The sequence below is a fragment of the Sminthopsis crassicaudata genome, chromosome 6, assembly GCF_048593235.1.
Source record: "Sminthopsis crassicaudata isolate SCR6 chromosome 6, ASM4859323v1, whole genome shotgun sequence".
Lineage (NCBI taxonomy): Eukaryota > Metazoa > Chordata > Mammalia > Dasyuromorphia > Dasyuridae > Sminthopsis > Sminthopsis crassicaudata.
The window spans coordinates 1,361,086-1,375,575 of record NC_133622.1 but is presented as its reverse complement, the minus strand read 5'-3'; the positions used below and the strand labels follow the sequence as shown (position 1 = coordinate 1,375,575).

The 14,490-nt window shown below is 50.8% G+C and overlaps 1 protein-coding gene across 10 annotated transcripts in view; it reads right to left on the bottom strand.

Moving 5' to 3' along the window:
• Window positions 1-12,695, bottom strand: part of CRMP1 (collapsin response mediator protein 1) — a 71,403-nt gene extending 58,708 nt beyond the window's left edge. For 4 of the 10 annotated variants that reach the window (XR_012483288.1, XR_012483290.1, XR_012483289.1 and 1 more), the window contains exon 1: window positions 8,429-8,762. Coding sequence is in view for 4 of the 10 variants with exons in the window: in XM_074274149.1 (XP_074130250.1) it covers window positions 8,429-8,467 (39 nt within the window). In the remaining 6 variants the exon portion in view is untranslated. Of the gene's footprint in view, window positions 1-7,629; window positions 7,769-8,428; window positions 8,763-12,292 lie in introns of those variants that run through there. The other 6 variants (XR_012483285.1, XR_012483287.1, XR_012483286.1 and 3 more) reach the window with 2 other exon arrangements.
• Between the last annotated feature and the right edge of the window lie 1,795 nt (window positions 12,696-14,490).

Below are 14,490 nucleotides of genomic sequence, written 5' to 3'. Positions count from 1 at the left end.
CGAATGTTGGAAGGGATATAAAAAACTAGGGCCCTAATGCATTGTTGATGGAGTTGTGAGATGATCCAGTCATTCTGGGTGAAGAGCAATTTGGAACTGTGCCCACCGGGCTATCAAACTGTGCAAACTCTTTGATCCAGCAGGGTCACTACTGGGTTTTGTATTCAAAGAGAGCATAAGAGAGGGGAAAGAATCCACATATACAAAAGTGTTTGTAGCAGCTCCTTTTGTGGTGGCAAAAAATTGGAAAATGAGTGGATGCCTATGAATTGGGAAATGGATGAACAAATTATGGCACATGGATGTAAAGGGATATTATTGCTCTATAAGAAATGATAAGCAGGCTAATTTTAGAAAAGCCTGGAAAGACTTACAGAAATTGCTTACTTAGTGAAGCAAGCAGAACCAGGAAAACATATGACACAGTAACTGCTAGATTATGTTCTGATCAATTATGATACATTTGGCTCTTCTCAGCAATATATTAATCTAAGACAATCTAAAAGAGTGGCATCTGAATCCAGAGAAACCGCTAGAGATTCAATGAGGATCAGAACATATTATTTTCACCTTTCATTTTTTTTTCTTTCTCATGGTTTTTCCCTTTTATTTGGATTTTTTCTTTTACAAAAAGATTAATATGGAAATATGTTTAATATTTAATATTTAAACATATTTTGATTATACATGTAAAACCTATATCAATCAGATTGCTTCTTATCTTGGGAAGGAAAGAGGGAAAGAAGGAAAGGAGAAAAAATTTTGGAACTCAAAATCTTACAAAAATCCATGTTTTTACATATAATTAGAAAAATATAATACCATTGAATTAAATTTTAAAAATAAGAACCACTCCCCTATTGATATATGGTGAAGGGATATGAACAGTTTTCATTAGTCACATGCAATCACATAAATCACTGATTAGAGAAATGTTGGTGGGAGCCTATTCTAGCCATGTATGGCCAAGTGTCTGAAATTCTTTGATTGTAAGTTATATAAAAAAGTCTGAGGGACAGAGTCAAATGTCCTCTGAAGCATCAATCTGCCAGTGTACGTGGTAGATGAAAGAGTGTAACCATGTATACTGAAAACAGAAATATAAATGATAGTAAAGATGTTAAAATGGCGTAGTACTTGATCAAAAAGAATTGTTGACCTGGCTAAAAACACAGAGAAGAAATTCCTGCTGAAAATAATCCAACAGGAAACTTAAAAATCAGTTGCAAAATAGTTCAGAAAGATGTTCCAGTAGAATAAAAATGGGTATTTTCAATCAATAAATGACAACGTATATATCAACAAATATGTGTGTATATATATATATATATATATATATATATATATATATATATATATATATACACCAGCAATTATCTTGTATTTATTCTATTCAACTGTTATGTATATATTTTATTTAATTTAATCAAGTGATAAGCTCTTTGAGGACAAGAACCATTTCATTTTTATCTTTGTATCTCTAGCACTTAGTACAGAGATTGGCACATAATATACACTTGATTAAGTCAAGATATCTTGACTTAATCAAATTCTAGATTAATCAAATAAGTAATTATGTCCACATTCTCACTTTTATGATACTGAATAGCTTTTGAAAATAATGGTCATCCAAAGCCTATATGATCATACATAATGCAAGATTACACTGTATTTGTGATTTGGTACAAAAACACTTGATTTGATATAACAACTTGCAGATGTTGAGCATCTTCTCTGTTGTGGTTACTCTCATGTTTATGTTGAGATAATAAAAGGATGCATGGATACATGTAACCTTGGAGCTAACTATTCAATGATTCAGCAGTTATATGCAATAAGATCTAGCCACTCAAAAGAAAATGGCCTAACAATTCACAAAATAAAATTAATATATAAGTATAGATACATTAGGCATGGGACATAGATAATAATCTGGTTTCAGAATTCCTTATAGCCTTGCCCTTATCAGAAAGGTGGAGAATGTTTGTATGAAATGTGGTGAAATGTCTATAGTCTTTGTTCTTTGTGGGTTGTGAATTGACTTTGTTTAAATATTTTTCTTTGTTAAGAGGAAGGGCTCAATGGATAGGAGAGAAAAGAGATAAGAGCAGGTTAAGGGTGAATAGCCATGATATAAAAATTTAAAAAGCAATATTGTTTTTAAAAGATTGAATAAAAGAAGAATGAGATAGATTGAATTTGGGAAATACTATAGCATTTTCAATGCCCCCTTCTTAACATATACCAAAAAATATTTTTGAATATCAGTATGTTATCAGTGATCTTATAGAAAAGACAAGTGTAACATCTTGAAGTCAAAATTATGGATGACCTAAAAGGTAATACAAAGCAAAGCTATAATAACCATTGCACCATATAAGTAATGATCTGATGGAAAGAAATGACCAAAAAGAACATAAGGCAAATAAATCATTGACAAAGAGGAAGGGATACCAGATGGAGAACTTAAATACTGCACTGATATACACACAGTGTCAAAACATTCCTAGCACATTGCTTATAATGTCTTTGGAAGACTTACAAAAGGCCAAGGATAACAATTTCAGAATTGTAAAAGTTAAGGAGGTAAGACTGAGATGGAATTTGGAGGGGTGGAGTTTGGAAGTTTGTTGTTCAGTTGTTTCAGTCATGTCTGCCTGGGACCCCTTTGGGGTCTTTTCTTGGCAAATATATTGGAATTGTTGCCATTTCCTTCTCTTCATTTTTATGGATCAAGAAACTGAAGCAAACAGGGTTAAATGACTTGCTCAGGATCACACAGTTAGTAAGAGTCTGAGGCTACATTTGAATTCAGGTCATACTGGCTTTGGATCTGGTGCTCTCTCCACTGGCATATCTACCTGCCTTCTCTGGTAGATTTAGTAAACACAATAAGGGAGGATCTAAACCCATTCAAGTATTTTTTTTTTCCTGTTCTCTAATGCAAATCTTTCTTTTCAAAAAGAATTTCCTGTTGAAAGTTCTACTGAGAGTACTATATTGGAAATGTTAGAATTGGAAGCTGGGAATGCTAAATTAGAAATAATAATGGAAATAAGAACTTCATCACCATTGTTATATATGGCCCTATATGTGTGTGTGTGTGTGTGCATATATATATATATATATATATATATATATATATATATATATATATATATATATATATATATATATGTATATATATATATATACATATATACATATATATATAATATTCATATTGAGATATTCTTAGAGTTAATAAAGCATTTGTTTTGCAAGACACTGGTAAGGTAAGTAACTTGTATATTTTTATGTCCATTTTATAGATGGGGAAATAGATTACCTCCCAGATATGAAATGACTTGTCAAAATCCACACTACTGGTCTAAGTTGGGACTGGGGCATAAAACCCAGGGCTCTTGGCTCCAGGCTCAGTCTTCTCACTAACTCATACTGAATTAGGGTTCTTAACCTCAGCTCCATGAACTTGGGTTTCATGTTTTGATATTTTGGTAACTGTATTTCAATATAATTGGGTTTCCTTATGATCTTTTTATTTCATGCATTCAGATTTATTATTCTGAAGATGGGTCTCATAAACTTCACCAGATTGCCAAGCCAGTTCATGCACATACCAAGTTCAAGAATCCTATGCTTCTTTCTGTCCAGTCTAAGCTTTCATTGGCCTGGATGTGTTAGCGCCTTAGCAAACATTAATACCACCATGGGTTCATAGCTATGAACTTATCATTGTGGGTAAACTATCACCACAATGCAGAGGTTCAAACTCAACTTTACATTCTTAATATTGAACCCATGTCTTTGTGCTTCATTATATATGGTACCCTTTAGTAAAATATATTTTCCTTCCTTATCTCATTTAACTAGATCTATCTTTGCTTTTATTTGATTTGAAATCAGGGTTGCTACCCCTGCTTTTTTTTTCTTCACCTGAAGCATAACATATTCAGCTCCAGCCCTTTACCTTCACTCTGTATGTATTATTCTGCTTTAAATGTGTTTCTTGTAAATAACATATTGTAGGATTCTGGCTTTTAATCCAGTCTAGTATCTGTTTCCATTTTATGGGAGAGTTCATCCCGTTCACATTCACAATTAAAATTACTCATTCTGTAGTTCCTGCCATCTTACTTACCTAAAGTTATGCTGTTCTCTTTCCTTTCCCTCTTCCCTACACCCCAGTATTTTGCTTTTAATGACCACCTCCCTCAAATAGCCTTCCCCCTTTAGAGACCCTCTTTTTTTACACTTTTCCACTAATACTTCTGTTTTCCCTTCTATTAGTTTTTTCCTTTCTTTTCCCCTTTCCCCTCCCACTTCCCTATAATGTGAGACAAATTTCTCTTTGAAACCAAATAGTCTGATATTCTCTCTCTGAGCCAAATCTGACGAGAGTAAGATTCATACAAAGCTTATTCCCCTTCCTTCTTTTCCTCAATAATAATAGGTCTTCTTTGCCTCTTCATGAGATGTAATTTCCTTTATTTTACCTCCTCTTCCCTCTCTTTCCAGTATGATCCCCTTTCCACCTCTAGTTTCTTTTTCATGTTATCATAAAAATCAAATTATACCATATTCTATAAGTATACCCATAACAGAAATAGAGTTCTCAAGAATTCTTTCTTTTTTACCTTTTTATGCTTCTCATGTGGAACCCATGCCTTGTAACAAAAACCACCAGACCTGGGCTTTATGCCCTAATGTTTGCATTTGAATTTAGGCTCTGAAACTTAGTAACTGATGGCCTTGGTCAAAACCACTGCCTCTCTAGAGCTTCAGGCTTATGAAACAAGAGAATAGGACTAAAGGATTCTAAAGCCTTTTCCAGTTCTAAGTCAAAGTATTCCTTATTTGCACATACATTAACTGTAGCTAATAATAAGAGTTCATGATTGTATAGTGATTTTAGGCTTACAAAGTACTTTGTAAATGTGGTCTCATTTTATCCTCATAGCTACCATGGGAGGCAGGTGCTCCAATTACCCTTATTTTACAGATGAGAAAGCCGAGGCAGAAGGTTAAGTGACTCGCTGGTAAGCGTCTCAGAGCTACTTAGCTGTCTCTCTATGTCAAAATATTCTACTTGGAATACTCATTTCTCTAATGTCTGAAGCTTTACCCAAATTCTTTTCTGAATAATAAGAATTTCCTCATTAAATAATAATGCTTGTACTACCTACCTTGCCAAGTTATTTTAAGTATCATTATTCTCATTTCACAGATGAAGAGATTTAGGTTCCCAGAAGTTAAGTGCAGCCTTCAAGAAGGCAGAATTGGCAGAGCTGCTTAGTATACTAAGCTTACTCTTACTTTATAGCATACTGCTTCTAGTACATTCTTGCTGTCATCTCCAACTCAACACGTCTAAAACTACTCCCCCCCCCCCCAGCTTACCCCACTTCTATCACTGGCATCTATATCCATCTTTCCAGTATCTCCAGTGCCCAGTAGAAATCCATCCATCTGCCCTATTTATACTCAATCTTTACTGTGGCCTGTTACTAACTCTTTGTGCATCAATGTGACCCATTGGACAGAGTTAATAGAGTCAGGGAGACTCATCTTACTGAGTATGGTCTTAAATGTGGCCCTACGCAAGTCACTTAATCCTGTTTACCTCAGTTTTCCCACTTGTAAAATGAGCTGGGAAAGGAAATGGCAAAACACTTTCTGCCAAGAAAATCCAAATGGGGCAACAAAAAAATCTGACATGACTGAAAATGATTGAACATTGAATGTTATCACCTATTCGTCTTGATAATTTTAAGTCTTTCCTTTCCATTCATTGCTATTTCTGCTCCTTCTCATTCCCTTCCCCCCCCCCTCCAATTTTTTTTTTTTTTAAGCTCATTTCCTGGACTAATATTTCCTGGACTACATTCCTGGACTAGATTATCCTCAGGCACCCTTCTGGAACCCTGGATAAAGCACAGACTCTGGGTCCCTGTCCCTGCTTTGTTACATGGCATGTGACTGAGCTGGCCAAAGCACTTCCGGGAGCTCTAGGGGAGGGGGTTGAATTAAATCAATGATCAGAACACTACAGCTCTCCAATTTCCTTCCAGCTTTCTTATGCTATTTCTATAATTCTGTGTTCTGGGACCAGAGTTCCCTAGCAGCTCTAAAATCCTACATTTGTATTATAACAAAGCCCATTCCGGCTTTGACATCCTGTTTTCTGTTTGACAGTCCCTTTGGAGCCAAGGTTCTGTATTCTCAATCCCTTCCAGACCTGACAGTTTATAAGCTATTTTGTAAGGTTCCTTTCAGCTCTAACAATTTATGTACCAGGATTCCTATACGATCCTGACTCAGAGTCTAGAATGTGAACTCTCTAAAGCAAGATTTTCGAATACGTTTGAATCTCTGCCTAATCCTTCCTCCTTTCACGTTTGTTTTCTGGTCTTTATGGAGAAAGGAAAGCTTTTGCTACCACAAAAGCCAGTGACTATTCCTTTCACAGATAGAGCCACACCCAGACTTTGCTCTAAACATAAGAGCATCAGGCTTCAAAGACTGTCAGGAACATCAAAGCCAGTCCTCCAACATATAGGTAATTAAGGAAAAGTGTCGGACCTGTTAGGATGCTTTTTAGATGTTTGAAATCATCTTTGAGGGCTTGAAGCTGAAGCACTGGTTTTGTTTGTTTGTTTTCCTCTACCAAGATCAGGCTAGTCACCATCTCAGGGACAAAATTGAAGCCATAGAACTACGAATATTCATCTACCTTTCATTTTCACAAGCTTCTCTCCAGATGCCATATCTAGAGAAAATTTCCTCCCTTTATCAAGAGGGATCAATACTTCACCCCAGTAGCAGCGAGGCGAGGCACAATGAAAGTAAAAGCGGGTCTGTCTCAATTGCCAGTTGTGTTTCCTTTCTCCTTGGGGCTTTAACCCTCCAGAATAGGGGCTGAGCTAAATTGGATGTAGCAAGGGAGAGAAAGCCTCTTGGGGGAGTTGCAAGGCTTCTCTGAGGAAGCCCACTGTTTCTTCTTTCCTTTCCTTTCTTCTTTTTCTCGCTCCTCTCCCCCTTTCTGTCACAGTGTAGAGTAGAATGCCTACTTTGCATTTTACAAAGGAATTTTGTCCCACCGGGAAGGCACTTCCACACATGAATGAAAACCACATGTCCTCTTCAAGCCCTCCAGCCTGACTTCTTTGGGGGCTGGGCCTGGTATATCTGGGGAGGACCCCTGCTCTCACGTCCCACATCCCTGAGAATGCTGATGCCTTCGGGAATGGGGCTGCTGGAGCTGGGCACGGCTCCCCGGGAGCGCTGCATTTCCGGGAGGGCGGGGACCAGAGCTTCGCCTTTTCCCACCATCTCCCACTGGGGAAAGCGAGCCCCGGGAAACCTCCGGAACCCTATGACTTGGCAGGGCTTTGCCAGCCGCCCGATCACCTCCAATAGGGAGCCCCTGCAAAAGGGAGCCGGCTTTCAGCGCCCCGCCCGACCTCGGGAAGCGGGGGGGAGCTGCTGCATCCCCCGGAGCCCTCCCAGGCGGCCGCGGCCAGACTGCACCCCCCGAGCTCCGCGGTCCAACCCGGCCCTTCTTTGTTTCCGCCCACGCGTACACGGAAACGCCCCGGTGCCCCTTCCCATCTTCTCCCCTTCCCCCACCGTGGGAGCCCGGCTCGCTTTAACCCTTGGACTCTCAGCAGTCCCTCTCTCCTCCATTAATAGAGCGGGAGGCTGGGAGGCGGCGCCTCTGTCATGGCGCGCCCTAGCTCACCCGGTTCCTACTCCACGACCCCGCCCTACCCCCCAGGAGGGAGAGGAAACGGCTCCAGGCTCCATTGTGCCGCAGGCTGCCTCCTTAGGGGCGCCGGAGGGGCGTGGGGGGGCGGCGTTGGGAGACAGCCCGCACCAGAGGTCCCCTCCCTCTTTTGTTCGGGTTAGCATCCAGAGAAAGCCGCCCCCCCACCCCCCCACCCCCCCGCATCTCCCTCCCTTCCCATCCCTGGCAGCGAGGACCAGCTCCGCGCCTGAGAGCTCTCCAGGGTCCCTACCGGCTCCTCGGGAGGTGTTACTGTCCGAGGGAGGGATGGGGGGCGGGAGCCGGTAGTGGAAAAGGGGAAGTCGGGGGGACATGGCGCGATCGGCGCCCGCCCCCACGCTCCTCAGACCCTCGGGAAGCAGAGACCCCCCACCACAGACACACCTGGTTCCAAAGCCCCCCCCTTCTCCCTGCACACGTACACCGGGCGCCGAGGGGAGGCTTGCGGCGGGTCCATTCCACGGTCCCGCAAGTAAAGGCCCTGGATTTGGGAGCCGCCCTGTCCGCGCCGGGTTTGCGGCCCCCGAGCCTCCTCCCCATCCCCGGCTCCGCGGCCGGGGTGGCGGCTTTCCCCCTCCCCCCCCCCTTAACAAAGGCCGGAGAGCTCGGGAGGAGGCCGCCGCTGCTCCCGGCGCCGCTTACCGTGATGTGGGGGATGCTCTTCTTGCCCTGGTAAGACATGGTCCCTGTGGCTCCGGGGGGGCTCTCCGTCTCCCTGCGAGGCTCCGGCTCCGGCCTCCGAGGCTCGGCCGCTCCCGCCACACCCCGTGGGGGCCGCGCCGCTCGTCGCCCGCCGGCAAACGTCTCCCAGTCTCAATAAAGCTAAAGTTTCTCCTCCCCGGCGGAGCGGCCGCGCGGCTACAAGCCTGCCACCTTTTCCCGGCTGCAATAAAACAGGGCCGGGTCTCCCAAAGGGAGTTGGCTAGAGAGAGCTCCTTCTAGAGGCTGCACCAGCGCCCTCTCGGCTGCAGGATTCGCCCAGCGCAGCTCAACCCAGGAAGCGCTTCCTTTCCAATCTTCCTTCTCCCCCCCACCCCGACACACGCTTCCTCCTTGCCTCTCCTCGAGCTCGCCGCCCCCCAACGCACCCACCCACCCACCTCTGCTCCCCACCCGCGGGCCCGGCCGCCGAGGGTCCTCCCCCGCATCCCGTCCTCCAAAAGCTCGAGGGTGCTCCCTAGCCACCGGTCCTCCAAAAGCCCGAGGGTGCTCCCTAGCCACCGGTTCTCCAAAAGCCCGAGGGTCCTCCCCGGCAGCCCGTCCTCCAAAAGCCCGAGGGTGCTCCCTAGCCACCGGTCCTCCAAAAGCCCGAGGGTCCTCCCCGGCAGCCCGTCCTCCAAAAGCCCGAGGGTGCTCCCCAGCCACCGATCCTCCAAAAGCTCGAGGGTGCTCCCTAGCCACCGGTCCTCCAAAAGCCCGAGGGTCCTCCCTAGCCACCGGTCCTCCAAAAGCCCGAGGGTCCTCCCTAGCCACCGGTCCTCCAAAAGCCCGAGGGTGCTCCCCAGCCACCGGTCCTCCAAAAGCCCGAGGGTCCTCCCCAGCCACCGGTCCTCCAAAAGCCCGAGGGTCCTCCCCAGCCACCGGTCCTCCAAAAGCCCGAGGGTGCTCCCCAGCCACCGGTTCTCCAAAAGCCCGAGGGTCCTCCCCAGCCACCGGTCCTCCAAAAGCCCGAGGGTGCTCCCTAGCCACCGGTTCTCCAAAAGCCCGAGGGTCCTCCCCAGACACCGGTCCTCCAAAAGCCCGAGGGTGCTCCCTAGCAACGGGTCCTCCAAAAGCCCGAGGGTCCTCCCCAGCCATCCGTCCTTCCAAAGCCCGAGGGTGCTCCCTAGCAACCGGTCCTCCAAAAGCCCGAGGGTGCTCCCTAGCAACGGGTCCTCCAAAAGCCCGAGGGTCCTCCCCAGCCATCCGTCCTTCCAAAGCCAGGGCGTTGCTGCCATCGGTTTGGGGTTTCCGCCCCCCCCCCCCCCCCCCCCCGCTTGCTATATGTGTTTTTAAAAAGGTATTTGGATTCCCAAATGGACCACAAGGTATTTGGAGACCTCACTGCCCCAGGCGCTTCAACATTTTGTGGTGTGAATGGGGGGGAGGGGGCTAGCAGGAAACATGGGGGGGGGGGGAAGGCCACGTCTAAAGGAACGAGGCTGCAGCTCCAGGCGCCTGGTGGCCTTGGTTCCCAACATCCATCGGTTGGCCTGATGTGGCCCCCCTTAGAGAGCACCACTTTGCAAATTCTAGCTGGGGGAGAGGAGGAGGCAGAGGGGCCAAGGCCGCTCCTCCTCGGATTCCTCAGTTTACTCCTGGCCTGGAAGAGCAGCGGAGATCCCTCCAGCCCTAAAGTGCCCTGGTTTTAAGCTTCAGGCTTCGGAATCTGTTGCCGAGTTTCCAAGGCAAGTGTAGCTAGGAGGGCCCCTCCAGCTGAGCTGTCACTTCTGTCTCCTCCCTCCTTCCCAAGCTGGGTTCCATTCTGGCGCTCTGGAGGTGGAACCAGCAGAGGGAACCCGACACACCCCGTCATTCTCCCTTCTCCCCTCCACCCCGCTCCCCCTCCCGTAGGCTAAGGGAGAAGGACCTGCGCCCCGCAGGCCCGAGCCAAGATCCCATTGCCTTTTGCTTGACCCATATTTCAGAGATAAAAGAAGTCACCTGGTCCTCCTGGGCCCCTAAATTGGACTGGGCCCAGCAGATTTCTTTAAGAAATTTCTCCCATCACGTTTTCAAGAGTGATGTGGGTATAGGGCGCGGAAACGTCCCCGAGGAAATGGGAAAACTTGGCAACAAATGAAAGGAGGGAGTGAGGGGCGGCCCAGCTGGCCAATAAAATGGTGGGGTCGGTGCCTCGGGAGGAAGGGCTGAGCCGGGGAAAGGGCAGGAAAGTAAAGAGAAGAGGGGGTGGGGCGAAGACGGGGAGAAGAGGGGAGAATAACCAAGAGGCAGCATGATGGGAAAGCAAATTCTCCCCGAAATCTGGAAACGTGGGACGGACTCCCCGAGTGTAAGCCTGCTCCATCCCTTCCAGTCTCTTAGCATCCGTTTTCCTGTCTGGGAGATGGGGCTTGTAATCTAAACCGTGATGCAGACGCGGGGGTTGCTAGCATCCGGAAGCGCTGGGCACTTGTGACCTGACTTCCGACCCCCTTCTCAGTACACCGGTGAATTGGGGGCAGCAGACTTTTTCTCCCGGTCCCCCGGAAGCGCGCCCGAGCAGACGGGGCGGCCGGCAGGGCGGGAGCCTGGGCCTGGCGCGGAGGCCGGGGCCCGCTCCCTCGCTGAGGGGAGAGGCCAGAGGCCAGCTGGATGGGGGCCCGGGGCTCCAGGGACTCCCGAAAACCTCGGAGCTGCCTCAGAACCCCCTTTGTCCAGCCCCCGCGACGCCGGGGAAGTGGGTGGAGGCTCACGCCCCCGCAAACCCGCCCAGCTCGCGAGGAAAAGCCAGCCCAGCGCCCTCGGAGCTGCCGGGGAGATCACTCCCTCTCCCACTCGGGTTACACCTTTCTCTCCGCTCCCAGACGCCGCCTCCAGGGGGGCGCCAGGCTCGGGGCGGGGGCAGAGAAGCCCCGCCAGCTTTGCCCAACGCCGGCCACGGCCCCTGAATGGGGCTAACGCTCGGTCACCAGCATGTCACCGATTGCGTCGCTCTCCCCGTGGGAAATGGGGCTTCCTGCAGCCGGGGAAGGCGAGCAGCCCAAGGTCACACAGCTGAGCTCGGAAAGCCGGCAGTCCTAAAGAAAGCGGCGAGTGCCGAGCCCGCGTTCTCCGAGGACCGCGTCCCCGCGCCCTTCCCACGCTGAAGCCTCCGCCCGGCCGCCTCGCTCCGGGGCTCAGAAGGGAGCCTGAGGGCCAGCTCCGGGTCGCTTCCCCCAAGAGACCCCTTCCCCGCCCCAGGCCGGCCGCGCAGCCGCTTTGTTACTGGGGAAAGCTCGCGCGGTGGCGAGTGGAGGCCGAGAGGCTCGAGCGGACTCTTGCGCCTCCTTGCGTGGCCCGGACGGAGGCCCGAGGCGGCTCTCCCGGAGGTCTGCACGGAAGGGATGCGCGGGGGCCGAGGGGGCGGGGAGGAGGGTCCGGGCTCCCAGCCTTCCCCAGGCTCTCCTCGGACTGGCCCCGGGGAAGCCTGGGCACTGGCTGCGGGGGGCGCCTCCCCCCCGCTTCCCTCACTCTGGGGCACCCGCGGCCCGCTCGCCAAGTCCCAAGTTTGAAGCCGCCTGAGTCCCCCAGCCCCTTCCAGGTCTCCATTTCCTGTCCCCTTCCCTCCCCGCCCCCCAAGCCTGCAGTGCCGCGCGAAGGAAGAGACCCCCGGGGGGAGGGGGTCCGCAGTCTGGTCTGTCTTCCCCGCAGCCTCACTTCTCTCCCTCCGCAGACCATATGTTGTCTCCCCCACCCCCTCTGCACGGGCACACACACGGGCACACACACGGGCACACACACACACGCACACACAAGTACAAGCACACACACGCAGGCACACACACACACACAGGCACACACACACAAGCACACTTCCCTTTTTACCTTCCCATTGTCCGGGCCCTGGAGCATTTCCTTGCCCACGGGGTAGCGGATCTCCACGCCCGGCGTCTTGTCGTCCCGGTCTCCCGGGGAGCTGATGACGGAGCCGGACACTTCGCTCACGTCGCTGGCCGTCTCGCTGAAATTGTCCCCCGTCTCCCCCAGGAACATCATGTCGGGCCTGCTGCTGCTCCGGGGCGTCCGGGAGCCCTTCCTGCCCACGCTGTACGCGTCGAAGTCGATGGTTTTGTTCTCGTAGGCGCCCTCCACCGAGGCGAACATGCCCCCATATTTCTGGCGCGGGGTCTGCGCCGTGGTCCCGGGCCGGGCCAGGTACACGGGCAGGTCGTCCTCCTTGTTCCAGTTCCTCTTCCTCTCAGCCATCCTGTAGCGCCGTCCTCCTCCGAGCCCCCGCCGTGCCTCCGGTCCTCGCCCCCCTCCCGCCCCCCCGGCCGAGCTCCTCCCGCACCTTCACTCCCGAGCTGCGCCGTCGCCAAGGACCCCAAACATGAATGAATGGGGCGATAGAGGCAGAGATGGAGGGAGCGAGGGAGGGAGGGCGAGGGGAGGGGGAGGGAAGGGAAGGGGCTGCCGACCAAGTGGATCTCAGAAGCCGGGAGGAGAACGCGGCATCCCCGGTCTGCTCGGAGCACGTGAGATAAAGTACAAAGGGCAGGAGGAGACCTCGGTGGCGGCGGCGGGAAAGGTGCGGGCAAGTGAGAGCGGCGGCGGCGGCGGCGGCAGGACCGCAGTGCACCGGCGGCTGCTCCCCGGCTAGAAAGACTGATCCCGATTGGAGAGAAAGGGTGGGGGAAACCCTCTTCTGCACCTACTCACACGCACGCGGGCGCGCGCGCGCGCGCACGGCCACACAGACGCGCGAGGGGCTACTCTCCTCTCCGGGAAGCTGCCGCCCCTCACGCCAGCCCCGCCGCCGCGGCCGCTGCCGCACCTGCGGCAGCCAGCGGCGGGGACCCGGAGCCCGGCTCCCTGCGCCGGGGCGCGCCGGCCTCCCTCCCGCTCCGGGGATCGGGACTCGCTCCCGGAGCCCGCGCTGCCGGCCGCCCCGCCGCCCGCCTGCCCGCAACGCCCCGAGCCCTTCCCGAGGGCGGGCCGCTCGCCGAACCCAGGCCCCCCCATCCGCCCCAGAGCCGAAGACGCTCAGCCCGACCAGAGATCGCTTCCTTCCTTCCTTCCTTCCGGCCGGAGCGCACACCGGGGAGCCGGGACCGAACACCGGCGCGGGGAAGGGGCACTGACGGCTGCCAAGAGACCCAGCTCCTGACACGGAAGTGATCGCGCCGCCTAAACCCACGGCCTCCCGCCGGGCTCCAGCCGGGAGATGTGGTCCCCGGGCCCAAGGCGAGCAAGGCCTGCGGCCCGCGGCCCCGCTTCTTCCCGGCCCGCGGCCCCGCTCGGGCTCCCGGGAGCTGTCCTTTCAGCACTCTCTGCCTCCGCCAGAACGCCGCCCGACTGCAAGCAGCCAGACGCCCCGGAGTCAGCCGCGCCGCGCCTTTCATTCCGGCAGCTTTAAGGAGCCCCTCGGAACGGGAGACAGGACAGAGGGGAGGGGGGCCTGGACCGCCTATAACCAAATACAACCGAACCAAACGCATTTAAATCTTTTTGACGCCCTTTTCCCTTCGGATGATGCGACAGCTGCAAGCGACATCAAAACCGTGCAACTTGTTTCAAAGAGAAGACATTAAGTCCCAAAGAATGGAAATGAGCTGGTCAAGGTGATAAGTGGGGGAGGGGGGACTGTCTGGTCCCACCATACCATACCACTTTCTTATCTTCTTTCCTCATATTCACCTATTCATTCAACAAACATTAAGTGTAACAAACAAAATGCACTGTAACAGAGACTGAAAGTCATGTGTGTGTAATATACATACATACATACATATTATATGCACGTATATACATGTGTTCAAAAGTAATAGAACATGGGGAGAATGTTGTGCTAGAGAAATGTCCTTAATGGAAAAGGCTGTCATTAGGGGATCATCGCTACATTCTCTTAATTATGAATCTCTTTCTAACTCCACCTTGGCGTAAAAGAAAGTATCCTGGAGCTCTGGGCAAGTATGTGGAAGACCCGAATTCGATTGCTGGCTCTGATGTGTCACCATGGGTGTCATGTAGCTGCTCGAAGTTCCATTTCTTCCTCCAAAATACAGGGTTACCGACTGTCACAA